Source organism: Pseudogymnoascus destructans, assembly GCF_001641265.1.
Source record: "Pseudogymnoascus destructans isolate 20631-21 unplaced genomic scaffold scaffold_9, whole genome shotgun sequence".
NCBI lineage: Eukaryota > Fungi > Ascomycota > Leotiomycetes > Thelebolales > Thelebolaceae > Pseudogymnoascus > Pseudogymnoascus destructans.
In genome coordinates, this window is record NW_020167528.1 from 873,128 (window position 1) to 886,637 (window position 13,510).

Here is a 13,510-nt window from a genome sequence, read left to right on the forward strand (position 1 = left end):
CAAGACAGCAGAGACGAAACAAAAAACAAAATACCAGGATAGCGAGACAAGAGAGTAGGAGCAGATAGAAAGAACAGTTTGTGACGGGTAAACGAGACACGACAGAATAGACATTTGGGGATATGATGCAAGTCGATTTCGATTAACCCTCCCTCCCCTTCTTTCCCATTCCCATCCCTTCCCTTCCCTGACCCTGACCATTTCCATCCCTTGCGTCCCGTTGTCCCACTGATATCCTCCACCCTAATCCCCGACGAGGAAGACAAGAGACACACAACGCCATAGCCCAGCGGTCGACGTGATGGATTCCCTTCCTCCTCATCCCTCCTCCCTTTCCCTCCCTCCCTTTCCCCCTCTCCTCTCCCTCGAACAAAACAAAAAAACAAGATTATCTCAAACACAAAAATTTGTTATAATTCCTCCACTCCAACACATCTCTCTCGAAAAAAATTCGGTCCAAAAGCAAAAACAGCAGTAAGTTTGTTGAGCAACAGGCAGTAGCAGTAGTAGTAGTGGCAAGATAATTTTTCTGCCCCCCCCATCCCAAGAAAAAAAAAGCGGGCGGTGTGTGATTTCATCAACAGTTCGTTTCGTCGTAAAAGGGGAGGTTTGAGGTGGTTTAGGAGTTTGGTATGTAGGGGGTGTAGAAGTGGTGTACTGAAGGGGATGATTGATGACTGAGTGGGGGACAAGATGGATGGGCGGATGAGGAGGGTGGATGCACGCAGCGACGACCAGTCCCAGACCTGTCGAACGCGCTACGCAACACACCCACACACACACACGGTTCAAACCGAACCTTACCCAACCGCACCCATCTAGCCATCCTCATCCACATCCTCCTCCTCCTCATCATCATCCTCGCTCGCCGCCCTCGCCTTAACGCGTTTACTCGGCGTCGCCTCCTCCTCATCCTCCGCCTTCCTCTTCCCGCCCGACATCGGCGCATTCGCACTCGCACTCGCCGCCCCCGGCGCGCCCGCACTCCCCTGCGTCGACGTGCTTCCCTGCTTCGCCGGCGTCGCCGTAACAGGCACCGCCTCCGCACCCCCCTCCTCGCCCTCCGCCTGCTTGCGCTCAATCTCCGCAACCTCGTCGGCGGTCAGGAAGCGCCCTCCGGGACCGCGCGGCCGGCGCATCGCGTGGTTATGTCGCGACTCGTGGAGATACGGTTTCCTCCCCTTGGAGGTGAGGCGGAGGGCCTCCTCGAGGCGCTGGCGCGCGACGCGCCGCTTGAGGATGCGGTGGAATTGCTTCGCGTTGACGTAGAGCGGGCTCTCTTCTGCTCCTGCGCCAGCGACGAGCTCGGGTGACTGCGGGTGCTGAGGTGCTTGCGCGGGCATGGGTGGTGGCGCGGGGCGCGCGATGTGGTTGAGTGGTTGTGCTGGGGCGCCGGGGGAGCCGAGTTGGGTGCTTACGCGGCGGGGGTGGCCGAGTTGGTTTGCGAGTTGGTGTGGCGAGCGCGGGCGGCGCGCGACGTCTTTCTTGAGGTTGAGGCCGCCCATGCGCGGGGAGGTGTTGGGGAGACTCGGGTCAGACGATAGGAATGGGTATCCTTGGCCCGAGGCGGCGGCGGTGGCTGCCATGGCGGCGGCTTGTGTCGAGATGCCGACGGGCATCCCGTAGTGCATGCCCTGCGGCTGGACGCCGTAGGGGGTTTGATTGTACATCTGCTGGTGCACGGGGTGGCCCTGGCCCTGCGCGCCTTGCTGTTGCGACGGCAGGATGGGGGATGTCTGGCCGTGGAGCGCGTGTTGTTGTTGGTGCAGCGGCTGGTTTGTCGGCGACGTGAGGGGTGCGCCCGGCCCCGGCAGCTGCCCGGAGTTGGGGTATGGGTTCTGTAGGTGGCCCTGGCTCTGAGGGTGGTGGCCTTGCGGCTGTTGCTGGTATTGCGCGTACTCCATCATTGGGACTACGGAGTGTCTAGGTAATTGTTCGCGGCGGCGAGCTGGGCTGCCTGGCGGCGGTCGCGCGTCGGATTCGGCGCGTCGGGATGCGTCGTGTAGCTCGTCGTCGGAGCTCTCTCGCTCTCACTCACTGTCGGCGCGCGGTTGGTTCGTGGTGGTTGGTGGTGGGGGATATGAGAACGTGGGAAGTGACGTGTTGGCGGACTCGAGTCAGTCGCCCGTCGTCCCGTCGCGTGTTCGGCGCGGAGATTGCGCAAAGAGCGTCGCGGGTATTGAAAGATTATATTGGCAAGCTGAAGCTGCGAAATTGGACGAACGATGATGTCGACGGAGATATGACGATAAGGCAATGGGTTGCGTGCGTGGGTGGGATTTCAGGCGACGCGGTCGGTCTTTGTTTGGCGCAGAGTGGCTGGGCGGAGACTAATGGCGAGGCCGAGTACTTGAATCTGATATGCTGGATGCGTTGGCAAGCGATGTGGTAGGGTGTACACCGTGGTCGAGGGCAGCCCTGACATGCACGCTGAGGTCGGTAGGGCTTGCAAGTTGCTTGCCAAGGTTAGGCTGGACTGCAGGTGCAGGATTGGCGTAGTATTTTTGTATTTTTGGAGGTTGGTATTTGTTGGTGGGGAATTGAACACGTGAAGCAAGGTGATATGTAGTGGAGTAGAGTTGGTGTTTTGGTGTGTATGTATGGTATTTGGGAGGGTGGTGAGGTAAGGCAAGTTAAGTAAGTTTAGTAAAACCCAAGTTTGACTTGGGAGTAACTCAAGTAAGTAAATTCGAGAAAGTAACTTGGAGTAGAGTAACCAAAGGGAACTCAAGAGTTGAGATATTTGGGAATTTTTTTTTTGGGGGGGGGGGGTGCGGGCGCACAACGAAGATAGTCGTGGGAGGCGGGGGGGGGGACTCTCGTACTTCTGGCACAGTACACCTCTAATCGTAGCCTGGAATGGAACCCAAGAGCGAGGAAGAGCAGATGAGCGAGCGCCGAGCGGAGAAAAGCGACGACGAGGCGGGCGCTTATGGTCGAGATGGGCGGTAGGTAGGGCGCAGCAGGCGAAGCATGCGGTTCGGAGGCGCGGTAGAGTGGGCGGTAGAGTGGACGTTCCGGGTAAGAGAGAGAGAGAGGAGCTACTCGAAGGAACAGCAGCCAGCGCAGGGCGTTTGTTCCGAGGTGTGAGGTACGGTAATTGGGTATTTCGGGGGGTACCTGTCTGTGCAGACTGGATCTTGAGCCTGTTGGATGGCAGCTTCTGAGCGCGCGCTTTCTCTTCCAATAAGTGATGCTGGTGGTGAATATAGCTTTGGAGCGATCTGATGGGGATCTGATTTGATCGTTGGGCGAGCGTGTGTGGGAGCTTGGGAGGGGAGGGGGCGAATTGAGCGGTGGTGGAGGTGGGTGAGGTGGGTGAGGGTGAGGTGGGTGAGGGTGAGGTGGGTGAGGTGGGTGAGTGGGCGGTGGTGAGGTACTCGAGGGTCCTTTCGTTCTTGCTTTCCGACAGGAATCCTTCTGGGGAAATGGCGGACAATGGTTGGACGGTATTATTTCGCAGTGTTTTGGGGGGTGTTTTGAGGGTTTTGAGTTTTGGGAATAATTGGAAAACGGGGAATTTGTGTGGAATGGAAGGTTTTGGTTGGAGGAGGAGAGGAAGTGGGAAGGAATTGAAGGAATCGATGGTTATGAGTGGTTATGGGTGGTTGCGAATTGGAAGTGCGTCAGAGCGAAAAGGCGACTAGAGGAAAAGAGGACTAATGGAACTAAATTAGTCCGTAATGTTTTGGTCAGCGAGGTAACTTGGTGGGTTAGTGGAAAAGTACATTCAGGCAGTACGTAGGTATGGTGCATTGAAAAGTAGCTTTCCTCTAACGTGATCTTGTTGGCTCCTTCCTCGTTCTCTCGATGGTGGCCTCAGCCGGGGATGGGGTTGATGTACGTACCAGTACATCAACCCATGGCAGGGCAACTCTACTATACATTCTACTGTCATTCGACTGTCATTCGACTGCCATTCGACTGTCATTCGACTGTCATTCGACTGCCATTCGACTGTCATTCGACTGTCATTCGACTGCCATTCGACTGCCATTCGACTGTCATTCTACTGTGCAGTTGGTGCATCCTGGGTGCGGTGGGACAGGCTTCCCACGGTTGCGGACACCTGTAGCACAAGTACCACGCGTGCAGCGAGTACCGTAGCACGGGAGTACCGTAGCACGGGTACCACGAGTACCGGTCCTACGGCGAGTCGCATCCGGAGCATCAGACAGTCCCCGTCAGTCCCAGTCAGCAAAGTCCCAGTCAGCACAGTCCCAGTCAGCAAAGTCCCAGTCAACTCAGGGTTAAGACCGAGCTGGACTGGAACCTACGCAGCGATATCGAGTTGCCTTGTATTACTGTTAGCCTTGTATTATACCTGCTAGCCTCGTATTATACCTGCTGGGCTATCCTGGTCTGCAATCACGGGGACATATCCCTCCTCCCTCCACCTCAATCCCGAAAAAACAGTTTAATCCCCGGCGTCCTGTCTGGCTGGGCCCCGACCACACCACCACACCACCACACCTCCACCGCCAGCTCGGGCTTCTCGCAACCCTCTTGCTCACCGTCCTCCAGTCACTACTCACTCACTAACTCGCTCAGTCTGCGCTGTCTCGATGACATCCCCCCATCCCCTCACCCCAGACACAGCACCCGCACTCCAGCGTACGTATATTTCGTACCTATATTTCGTACGTATATTTGTAGAAACCCGCGCCACTGTGGCCACGCGGGGGGAAAGTTGGTGGGGAAAAGTCGGTGTATTGACCCGCAACTACGTAGGGATAGGTATTTGCCCCGCCTGCTGTGCTGTGCTGTCCTGTGCTGTCCTGTCTGTCTGTCTGTCTGTCTGTCTGTCTGTCTGTCCTGTCCTGTCCTGTCTGTCCTGTCTGTCCTGTCTGTCCTGTCTGTCCTGTCTGTCTGTCCTGTCTGTCTGTCTGTCTGTCTGTCCTGTCTGTCCTGTCTGTCCTGTCTGTCCTGTCTGTCCTGTCTGTCCTGTCTGTCCTGTCTGTCCTGTCTGTCCTGTCTGTCCTGTCTGTCCTGTCTGTCCTGTCTGTCCTGTCTGTCCTGTCTGTCCTGTCTGTCCTGTTCTTCGTGCCGGGCCGTGCGTGCTGTAGCTGTGATGTTTTGGTGTATCATCTCCACCCATCCACCGACTGACTGTAGTTTGGACCCTGCGATAGTAGAACTGCAGCGTGAGTTGGGAGGTGGATTGGGGTATAGCAAGCGATGATACGATGATACGATGATCGATGATACGATGATCGATGATACGATGATACGATGATACGATGATACGATGATACGATGATACGATGATCGATGATACGATGACTAAGTGACGGAAGATATCTTACTTTCCCTACCTTGCTACCCTGCTACCCTGCTACCATGCTACCATGCTACCATGCGTGGCCGTTTGCGGAAATCCCAGGAGTAACAAGAGTAGTACGGCCTGCGTCCGCGACGGGATGGGGATGGGATGATGGGATGGGATGGGATGATGGGATGGGATGGGATGATGGGTTGGGATGGGATGATGGGATGGGATGGGATGATGGGATGGGATGGGATGGGATGATGGGATGGGATGGGATGGGATGGGATGATGGGATGGGATGGGATGGGTATGCAATAACACCACAGCGGGAGAACGCGACGACGGACGGAGACACCACTCTTGTGTTACGGGACGTGTCTCTTTTCCCCGTCCACATCCATCCCGTCCACAACCATCACATCCATCCCGTCCGCAACCATCACATCCATCCCATCACATCCATCCCCATCACATCCACAAAAACATCACATCCATCACATCCATCCCCATCACATCCACAACCATCACATCCATCCCCGTGACACCACAGTCTGCACGTCACCTCACATCCCCCCCCTCCCCAAAAAGAAAATAAAAATACAATAACAGAAAATAAATTCGAAAAGAAAGAAAGAAAAGAAAATAAAAATAAAAAATAAAAATACCTGTTATTTCACTTCACGTATTTCCTTTTTTTCCAACTGGTCCACACCCACCCCACCATTTACGCGCCGACGGGGGAAGCAAATCACAATCCCCCCTACGCCTCGCCCCAACCACCGCTGCTCGGATGCCCAAAACAGCACACCGCCCAATCATGAAGCCAATGGGTTAGACCTGTGATAGGAGTCAGTCCTATACCGCTGCTGACTGGCTTGACCTGATCGAGCGAGGTGGAGCCTCGCTCGCATCTTTTTCGGCGGGTGGAGATAATCCGGATGGCTTGGTTGCCCCGACTTACTCTACCGCCCAGGGATAGAGGCGGATGGCGGAGAGACGTCACGTCTCCCCATCCCCATCATCAATCCCCCATAACCCGTCTCCCCATCCCCATCATCAATCCCCCATAACCCGTCTCCCCATCCCACTCCCTATCCGCCCTCCCCCAAAGCCGCTACCACCCACCACCACCACCGCACCGCGCCGCACCGCCCGCGTGAAACACCACCACCACCTCCGCTGGCGCCCACGGAGCCACATCACTGGTGGGGGCCGAAGGGTCCTGTCTCGCTCCAGCGCCGTCCAGTAACTCTACCTTACCGGGATTTCACGTTTTGAAACAAGGGTAGCGACACGGTTTGTGGACCTGTCACTGAATTTTGCTGGTATTTGAACGGTTTGCCGTCCATGCGCCCGTGGCCCCACATGCTTCTCATGCCCACGGTGTTCAGTCCCAAACGGTCAACGCAGAACACCAGTAAATAGGAAATAGATGGATTGGACTGTAGCCGGCATGGCCAGTGGTTCTGGAATGGATGGGAGCTTGGGGCCACGCCGCTCATCCTTTTTCATAAGCGGCGAAGCTCATGAAAATGATGAGCGCAGCAGTGCTCAGGAAATGGGAGAGAAGAGAAGGCGGCTCCGCCCATGAAAGTAGATGGGCGGCGGCGGTGCTCAAGGAAATGGAGACGGTGGAAGCGGGAAATGGAAGAGCAGGAGAGTAGCAATGGTCACATAGGCCTCAAATATATGAGCAAATCATGGCTGTTGTCAGCGGTGATAGCAGTGATAGTGATGATGATGATGGCGACGACGGTGACGATGGGACAAGCGACAGCGGCAGTCATAGACAAGAAACACAGAAGAGGGAAGCAGAGGAAACGAAGGCATCGGCAACAATCATCTATTGTATGTAGTTTCAATAATATAGCCATGATCTATGTAATGCCCAGCCTAGATTGCCTCATTTTGATCAGATACCTCCACTAGCCCGACACTAGCCCGACAGCAACACAGCAAAGAAGCCCATCACAATCCATTCTTCCCAGCCTTTCCGGCAGCCCAAAACGCCCAAAACTCTGAGCCTAGCGATGCAGCCCAAGTAAATCCACTCTCCCAAGCCAAAGCAAAACCATACAGCAATGTTGCCGCCAGCCAAGAGGCTGTGCCCACACCCCAAGTTCGCTCCACCCGAAATACCATTCGTTCAGGTCCTCCTAGCAACTCCACGGCCATCTTCACTGCCTGTGCACCACACTGGCACCGTCCCCCTTGTTTCTGGTGCCGGTGGCTTCACGAACCCAAGAACAAATTGGTTAGCGGAGAGAAGGTCGGCAGCCTTGATCTTTTTCGGTGCTCTGGTTCCCTCTCGAGGTAGGCTCATCTTCATCCCCAATTAGCGCATCGTCCTGAGAGTCAAAACCGTTGTCGTCAAATGGGTTCTGCGGCGACAACCCCTCGACAGATTTGGTGGTATTCTCTAATGAACTAGGCATAGTATCCAGGAGAGAGGGCTGGATAAACATGAGATAGAAGCATAGATAGATAGGCAAGAACTTACATCAATTGGAGAATGTTGTCGGCGAGGTGCCAATGGTGTGAACCTCCTTCTTTGGGACTGAGGTCCAAACGACCGTGGCATTGCTCGAGATCAAGTAATATAGGAGCAGGAGGATGGGAAAGGATGAGAAACAGAGCTGCCTAGCGCAGGATAACTGACCAGAAGTGAAATTAATGACAGAGAGTAAATAAACGACTTACGCTGTACAATCTTGACTGAAAATGAGGCTGTAGATGATGTGGTGATGCTGGCGGTGATGCTAGCAGTGATGGAGCACATGACCACCCACCTAAAATGGGCACGTGATATACGATATTTCACCACCATTCCTCAGCTTTCAACCTCATCACCAACCTCACTCTGTGTCAGGACAGGATGTATAAAAGAAGAAGTAAGTTGAAGAAGGATGAGGAATTTGATTCATACTGACTATTTCACAGACTTCTAAAGTATTTGCACAAGTTCACCAGACGCGCCAAAAAGCAAATTTCTCATAATCCAACGATTTCAAACAACCTCACAACCTTCGTCAGAACTCCTCAAGTGTTCATTCCAAAGCCTTGGGGTTTACCCTTAGTTCATGAGTTTGCCTCCTCTGACACCAACCTGTCTACAACTTACTCGCCCATACCTGTGCCCTGCCACCATCAAGTTCACACACGCTGAAGACAGAACCCCCCAAACATTCTGAGCTATCGCCAAAACCTCTTCTGGTATCTTGCACCCTCGCTGAACCTCTTCTGGCATCTTCTAGCATCTGGTGCCCCTGCCGAAGCATCTGGCGACCAGCCTCATCGCCCACAATCTCTCCAGCATTCTGAGCTGGCACCAAAAGCTCCCAGCAACCAGCTTCACTGATCCAAAAGCTCCTGGTGACCAGCCTCATCACCCAAAATCTCCCCAGCATTCTGAGCTACTGACAAAAGCTCCCGGCGACCAGCCTCATCGCCTACAATCTCTCCAGCTCAAAGGACACCTCTAGCCCCCCACCAGCATTTTAATCTCCCAGTCCTGCTGCTAAGAATCCTTGGATTCTACCTACAAAACCACTTCCCCAAAGTGGTCGGCCGACACAAGCTGTGTCTCAACACTGACATCATTGAGATTCCCTGGTCCCGAACACGTTTCTCCTTGGAGTATCCCAGCTTCTCCCAGCCCCAAGAAATCTTAACTATCTAGTCCACCTCTCTTGGCTGTCAAAGTAGTTGAGTAGAATTGGCTAGAACTGGACTTGAGCCAAAAATAGCAAGATTGGCAACGGCAGCACCCCCAAGCATACCTTTGGCATTGCTGCCTATCTTTGATCATGCCTTCCCGGCCTCCACAGAGCCGACTGAAGAAGAGAAATCGATATCCCAATGTGGCGATTCCCCAACTCCAGACACAAGCTGCCAACCGACATAGACGCAGTGGATTATCAAACGCACCACTAGTTGGTCATGGGAATGAGTTATCAGAGGAAAACATACTTTTACATAGCTCAGAGTTTATTACCAATACTACGAGCGATGACTACGACCATGGGTTTCATGATGACAGTGATGGTGATGAAAGTGACATACTTATGTCTGACCCCCAACCACAGGATATTCAAGAGCTGACGGAGAAGACCCTCCGTGAGATTTCAGAGCAGATTCCAGTGAAGGTTCATACTACGACAGTTCCAGACCTCAACACTTCTAACGAAGTGTTTATACCAGAGATCCCGACTGAGGATTTCCTCTCTGATGAATTAGGGATGCTACCGCCACCCCCTCCAGCCGCCGCTGATCGTTCATCTCCCATCGGTGATGACTATTCCAACCCTGTGCCCCATAATAGATCATCGAGGCCAATGTCAGAGTACGAGATGGCAATGGCCATGTACACAGAACGGTACAGTGTCTCACGGCAGCAGTTTCAAGACCTATTAGAGTGCCTTAGGCTTGCAGAGAATCTTGACCAGTTGGTTGATATGCCACAGGACGTTACAACTCGATAACGACGACTGATGGTGAAACTGCCGCTACTCCCCCTACGACATAAGATGGTTAGCTTGAATCAAGAGAGGTTGCCAACGATGGCACCGAAAGAGAAGCTCAGCTCGAAGAAGGACAGAAAGGGGGATGCGTACTGGTTTGAAGCTGCGCCACTTGTCACACGAATCTTGTCAGCAAACAGCATCACCAAGGGATTATGGAACGGCTTTGGCTCGTTTACAGATACGCCAAATGAATTTTGGGAGTCGGACTCCTGGCTGTGTTCCTTACGGACAACTTCTGGGGTGCAAGTTACCTTTGCAGATGGATCCCCTATCATATGCTCTGACTTTGTCCAGTACAAGTCAGCGGAAAGGGGTAGTATCAGAATTGGTCGCGTGTATGGGATTGGATTTGACAAGAGATCAGCACCAATCGAGAAGAACGGGATCATTATCAAGATCCAAAAAGTTTACTCAGCTATGGAATTGCCGCCAAAGGCCCAAGATATTAGGTCTCAGCTTTCTATCCCGCTTTCTCAATCTGAGAAGCTTATCTCTGAGGATGAGTTTGAGTTTGTCCCAGTACACTGCCTAATTCAACGGCTTGAATATACCATGGACTACAAATTCGAGAATGGGATACCAGGTCAGGCAGACCACCTATTTGAGCCAGAGTCCCAGGTTAGAAGAATCCTCAACTTGGCAAACGATGAGATTAGGCCAGCAGCACAGTCCCACCCCCATGTTGCCGAGCTCGAGTTGAAGGCCTACGGCCGCAAGTGGATTCTTGAAGCCCTTAAACAAGGCTTTATCTCCCTTCCGTTCATAGAGTTCATCGATGGCTTTGGGATCTGGAGAAACATGTACCGGTCATTGACTGGCGTGTATATCTCGCTCGCCGGTCAGGCTCTTCGAGTGAGGATGCACCGCGAGAACGTGATCGTTCTCACTACTACACCGCATGGATCAAGGCTAGATGATATTCTAGCATCCATGATAGATCTCCCAGAGCTAGAGAGAGGCATGACCCTCGATATCAATGGCAAGGAGAAGCTCGCTTTTCCACTTGGCTATGCTGGGGACATGCCACAAAAAAACGATAATGCAGGAATCTTGCGCCAGAACGCAGACATGGGGTGTAGATCCTGCCTTGCTTCGAAAGATGGGCATGGGGAGCTCTCATTCGACTTTATAGAGCTTGGTAGGTATCACCACCATCAAGTTCAACTGCGCGAGCATGGGGATAAGCTCTCTGCCACGAAAAGAAAGGCGTGGTTCCAGGAATGGAGTATGCGGGATACTAAGCCAGCACTGTTCAAAATTTCGCCAGCACTGGATATTGTGCTCAGTCGTCCCGCCGACGTCTGTCACTCAGAGTTCGCAGGAATGGGGAAGCAGTCTCAGCTCCTTCTTATAACAGCCATACTCTCGAAGTCACGGCTACAGCGGTATTTCCAAGAATTCATTTGCTTTCCGTCGCCAGCAGGATGGGGAAAACGACAGTCGCCCCTGCACCACTTAAAGTCCTGGTCCTTGAACGAAGCTGGGATGGCGTTGATGCTAACGCCGCTGATATTACGATGCATGCCCCTTGAGAAAGAGGACATTGACTGGCGATTCTACAAAGCCGTCCAGCAAGAATTCAAGGAAGATTTGAGAAAGCATCAGCTCAACCCAGAACAGCTTATTATCCGGGCGTTCTCAGCAATGGCAATGTCCAATGCCCTGACCTGCTCGTGGGAGATGAGACCGGGACAGCATAGTGACACAGAGAAGACCATTTTCAATGGTCGCGATATGTATGGACGGCTCTGCAATGCCGCATGCTTGCATTGCGAATGAAGGCAGCAGGAAACAGAGGCAGCATGGGAAAGGGGAAAGGGAAGGGCAAGAGACAAGTTTCCCCAGCACCATCGATATCCCAGTCAAGCATTGACGCAAGCACCGAGGACTTCCATAACATCGTTAGTTTCATGCAAGATTCAGTGATACAGGAGTTTGAACTTGCCGCTAATCTCATGGACCTCAAACCAACCTCTCGGGCATCGGACGACTTTAAGAAATGGCGGTGTAGGCCCAATGTTCATCAGGGGGCGCACCTAGGCGATATTATCTGGAGGTATGGAAACAGCTTTAATCTCAATGTGCTTCACTTTGAGGATAAGCACCGGTAAGCCATCTTTTCTCAGTGCAATTGATTATACTCTAACTGTGATGAATAGCCAGTTCAAGAAATGGGCGGAAGCATCAAATGGAAGATCTGTCGAACGGACTTTGATACAGCGGGAGTGCGTTAATGCTTCGCTCCGGCTTCTCCTCCAAGGTGCCTTTGAGCACACAGATCCAAAGATATCGATGAGGATTAAGATCCTCCACAAAAGGTGCCCTGGCCTTATGAGCCATATCCTGCCTTCTCTTGAGCAGCCGGACATAGTCGAAGAGATGGCTCCTGATGTCCTCCTAGATGCAAAACACATCCGGCCAAGAGCTACACGTTGTGTTTCGCGGGCCTTTGTTAAAAACGAGCTTGACCTGCCGCTGTATATCAAAGGCATCCCAGAACACCATCCGTTTGTTTGCCAGCTCCGGGAGGCATACTCCAAAGATTATCAAATGCCATACATCACAAGTCTTGGCGATATGGCAGTTGAGTGGTTTAGCCAGCTTGGCTTTACAGATCCGTAAGTGTTTCCTCCCATCGTTTTATCCATAGTAGCTAATGTAAAATGAAAACAGAGTGTCCCAGCGCCGCATCAATTCCGAGGCCGGAAACTCTTTCGTTGCTCGTGGCAGTACTATTTGCCCCTTCGACCTCGGCTTCATACATGAGCGAATCCCAGGTGAGAAACGCCTCTTTGTCATTGTTACTGAATTAGAAGATTGCGGTGAAAAGGACAAGATGGTTATGCTACCATTAATGAAGATCAAGGACTCAACCCAGATCATCGTTGGCCTCCCAGCAATTGGCAGCAAGCCACTTTATATTATCGACACAGATTCGACAAGAAGGAACGAGCCGGCGCCATTTGCAAAGGGCAGCTTGAGATTGAATAACACAGCAGGCCATTCAGAGCCATATGCCTCAGATATGCCAAACCATTCGCCGGAGCTGATTTACTGTTGGTGGAACATTGGGTTGATGTAAGCATGGAGCACTGGTGGCATGGGGATACTTCAAGAATATCAGCAGTTTTACAGACTGGAAGTGAATTTGTAGATACAAAAATGAATTCAATTATCTGTCTAACTATGTATTCTTATTTACTGTAGGTGATGCTGATTCTGATGCTCTAAAGATGCTTCAGCCTAAATAGGAAATGTGTACTTGCCATTTTGGGCTGGTTCCCGCACTCACACTCAGAGTGAAGGCTGCCTCACCTCCAGCTCACGATCTGTCTTTGAATCAACCTTCATTGAAGGTTTGATCTGCCATCAGAGTTGGCATCAATTGGGTAAGATCAGGTAAGTCAATTTCACCTGAACAAATATTCCAATTCGAAAAGCCGGCTGGAAGCTTGCTTTCAAGCTTCATTTCGGGACTCTCTAGACCTGTTAAAACATCGGCCAACCTCACCCAACCTTGGCCAAGGCATTTCAAGCATCTTCAAACCTTACTAAAGCTTCTTTAGGCATTTCTAAAGCTCACCAGACCTCTTCCACCCTCACCGGCCATCACCAAACCTCTCTGGCTACTACCAGACCTCTCTAAATCACTCCTACCATCGCCAGACCCCTCCTACCATCACCAGCCATCACCAAACCACTCCAGCCATCGCCAGAT

At 52.3% G+C, this 13,510-nt stretch overlaps 5 protein-coding genes across 5 annotated transcripts; 3 read left to right on the forward strand and 2 right to left on the reverse strand.

The window, feature by feature from the left end:
• Positions 1-1,986, reverse strand: HAP2 (Transcriptional activator). Its single transcript, XM_024467974.1, has one exon. The coding sequence runs from the start codon at positions 1,905-1,907 to the stop codon at positions 819-821; it is 1,089 nt and encodes a 362-aa protein (XP_024324368.1). The 5' UTR covers positions 1,908-1,986; the 3' UTR covers positions 1-818.
• A 4,210-nt stretch (positions 1,987-6,196) lies between these two features.
• VC83_04341 (uncharacterized protein) lies at positions 6,197-8,000 on the reverse strand. The gene is made up of 2 exons (XM_024467975.1): positions 7,770-8,000; positions 6,197-7,722 (listed from the first exon to the last, which is right to left on the reverse strand). Exons 1-2 carry the CDS (start codon positions 7,848-7,850, stop codon positions 7,525-7,527), a joined length of 279 nt encoding a protein of 92 aa, XP_024324369.1. The 5' UTR covers positions 7,851-8,000; the 3' UTR covers positions 6,197-7,524.
• Positions 8,001-8,123: 123 nt separating this feature from the next.
• Positions 8,124-9,750, forward strand: VC83_04342 (uncharacterized protein; the record flags this gene model as incomplete). Its single annotated transcript, XM_024467976.1, has 2 exons — positions 8,124-8,160; positions 8,210-9,750. Exon 2 carries the CDS (start codon positions 9,076-9,078, stop codon positions 9,748-9,750), a length of 675 nt encoding a protein of 224 aa, XP_024324366.1. The 5' UTR covers positions 8,124-8,160; positions 8,210-9,075.
• Positions 9,751-9,828: 78 nt separating this feature from the next.
• VC83_04343 (uncharacterized protein) lies at positions 9,829-11,571 on the forward strand (the record flags this gene model as incomplete). Its single annotated transcript, XM_024467977.1, has 1 exon — positions 9,829-11,571. The coding sequence occupies one exon, from the start codon at positions 9,829-9,831 to the stop codon at positions 11,569-11,571; it is 1,743 nt and encodes a 580-aa protein (XP_024324367.1).
• A 23-nt stretch (positions 11,572-11,594) lies between these two features.
• VC83_04344 (uncharacterized protein) lies at positions 11,595-12,917 on the forward strand (the record flags this gene model as incomplete). Its single annotated transcript, XM_024467978.1, has 3 exons — positions 11,595-11,899; positions 11,952-12,410; positions 12,466-12,917. The coding sequence occupies 3 exons, from the start codon at positions 11,595-11,597 to the stop codon at positions 12,872-12,874; spliced, it is 1,173 nt and encodes a 390-aa protein (XP_024324371.1). The 3' UTR covers positions 12,875-12,917.
• Between the last annotated feature and the right edge of the window lie 593 nt (positions 12,918-13,510).

What these genes read in the sequence shown, in the direction of transcription:
- HAP2 (XM_024467974.1), bottom strand. Translation starts at nt 1,907, where the DNA reads ATGATGGAGTACGCGCAATACCAGCAACAGCCGCAAGGCCACCACCCT.
- VC83_04341 (XM_024467975.1), bottom strand. Translation starts at nt 7,850, where the DNA reads ATGCCACGGTCGTTTGGACCTCAGTCCCAAAGAAGGAGGTTCACACCA. An exon ending in GACAACATTCTCCAATTGAT is followed by an intron (nt 7,723 to 7,769) that starts GTAAGTTCTTGC and finishes ATGTTTATCCAG; the next exon opens with CCCTCTCTCCTGGATACTAT.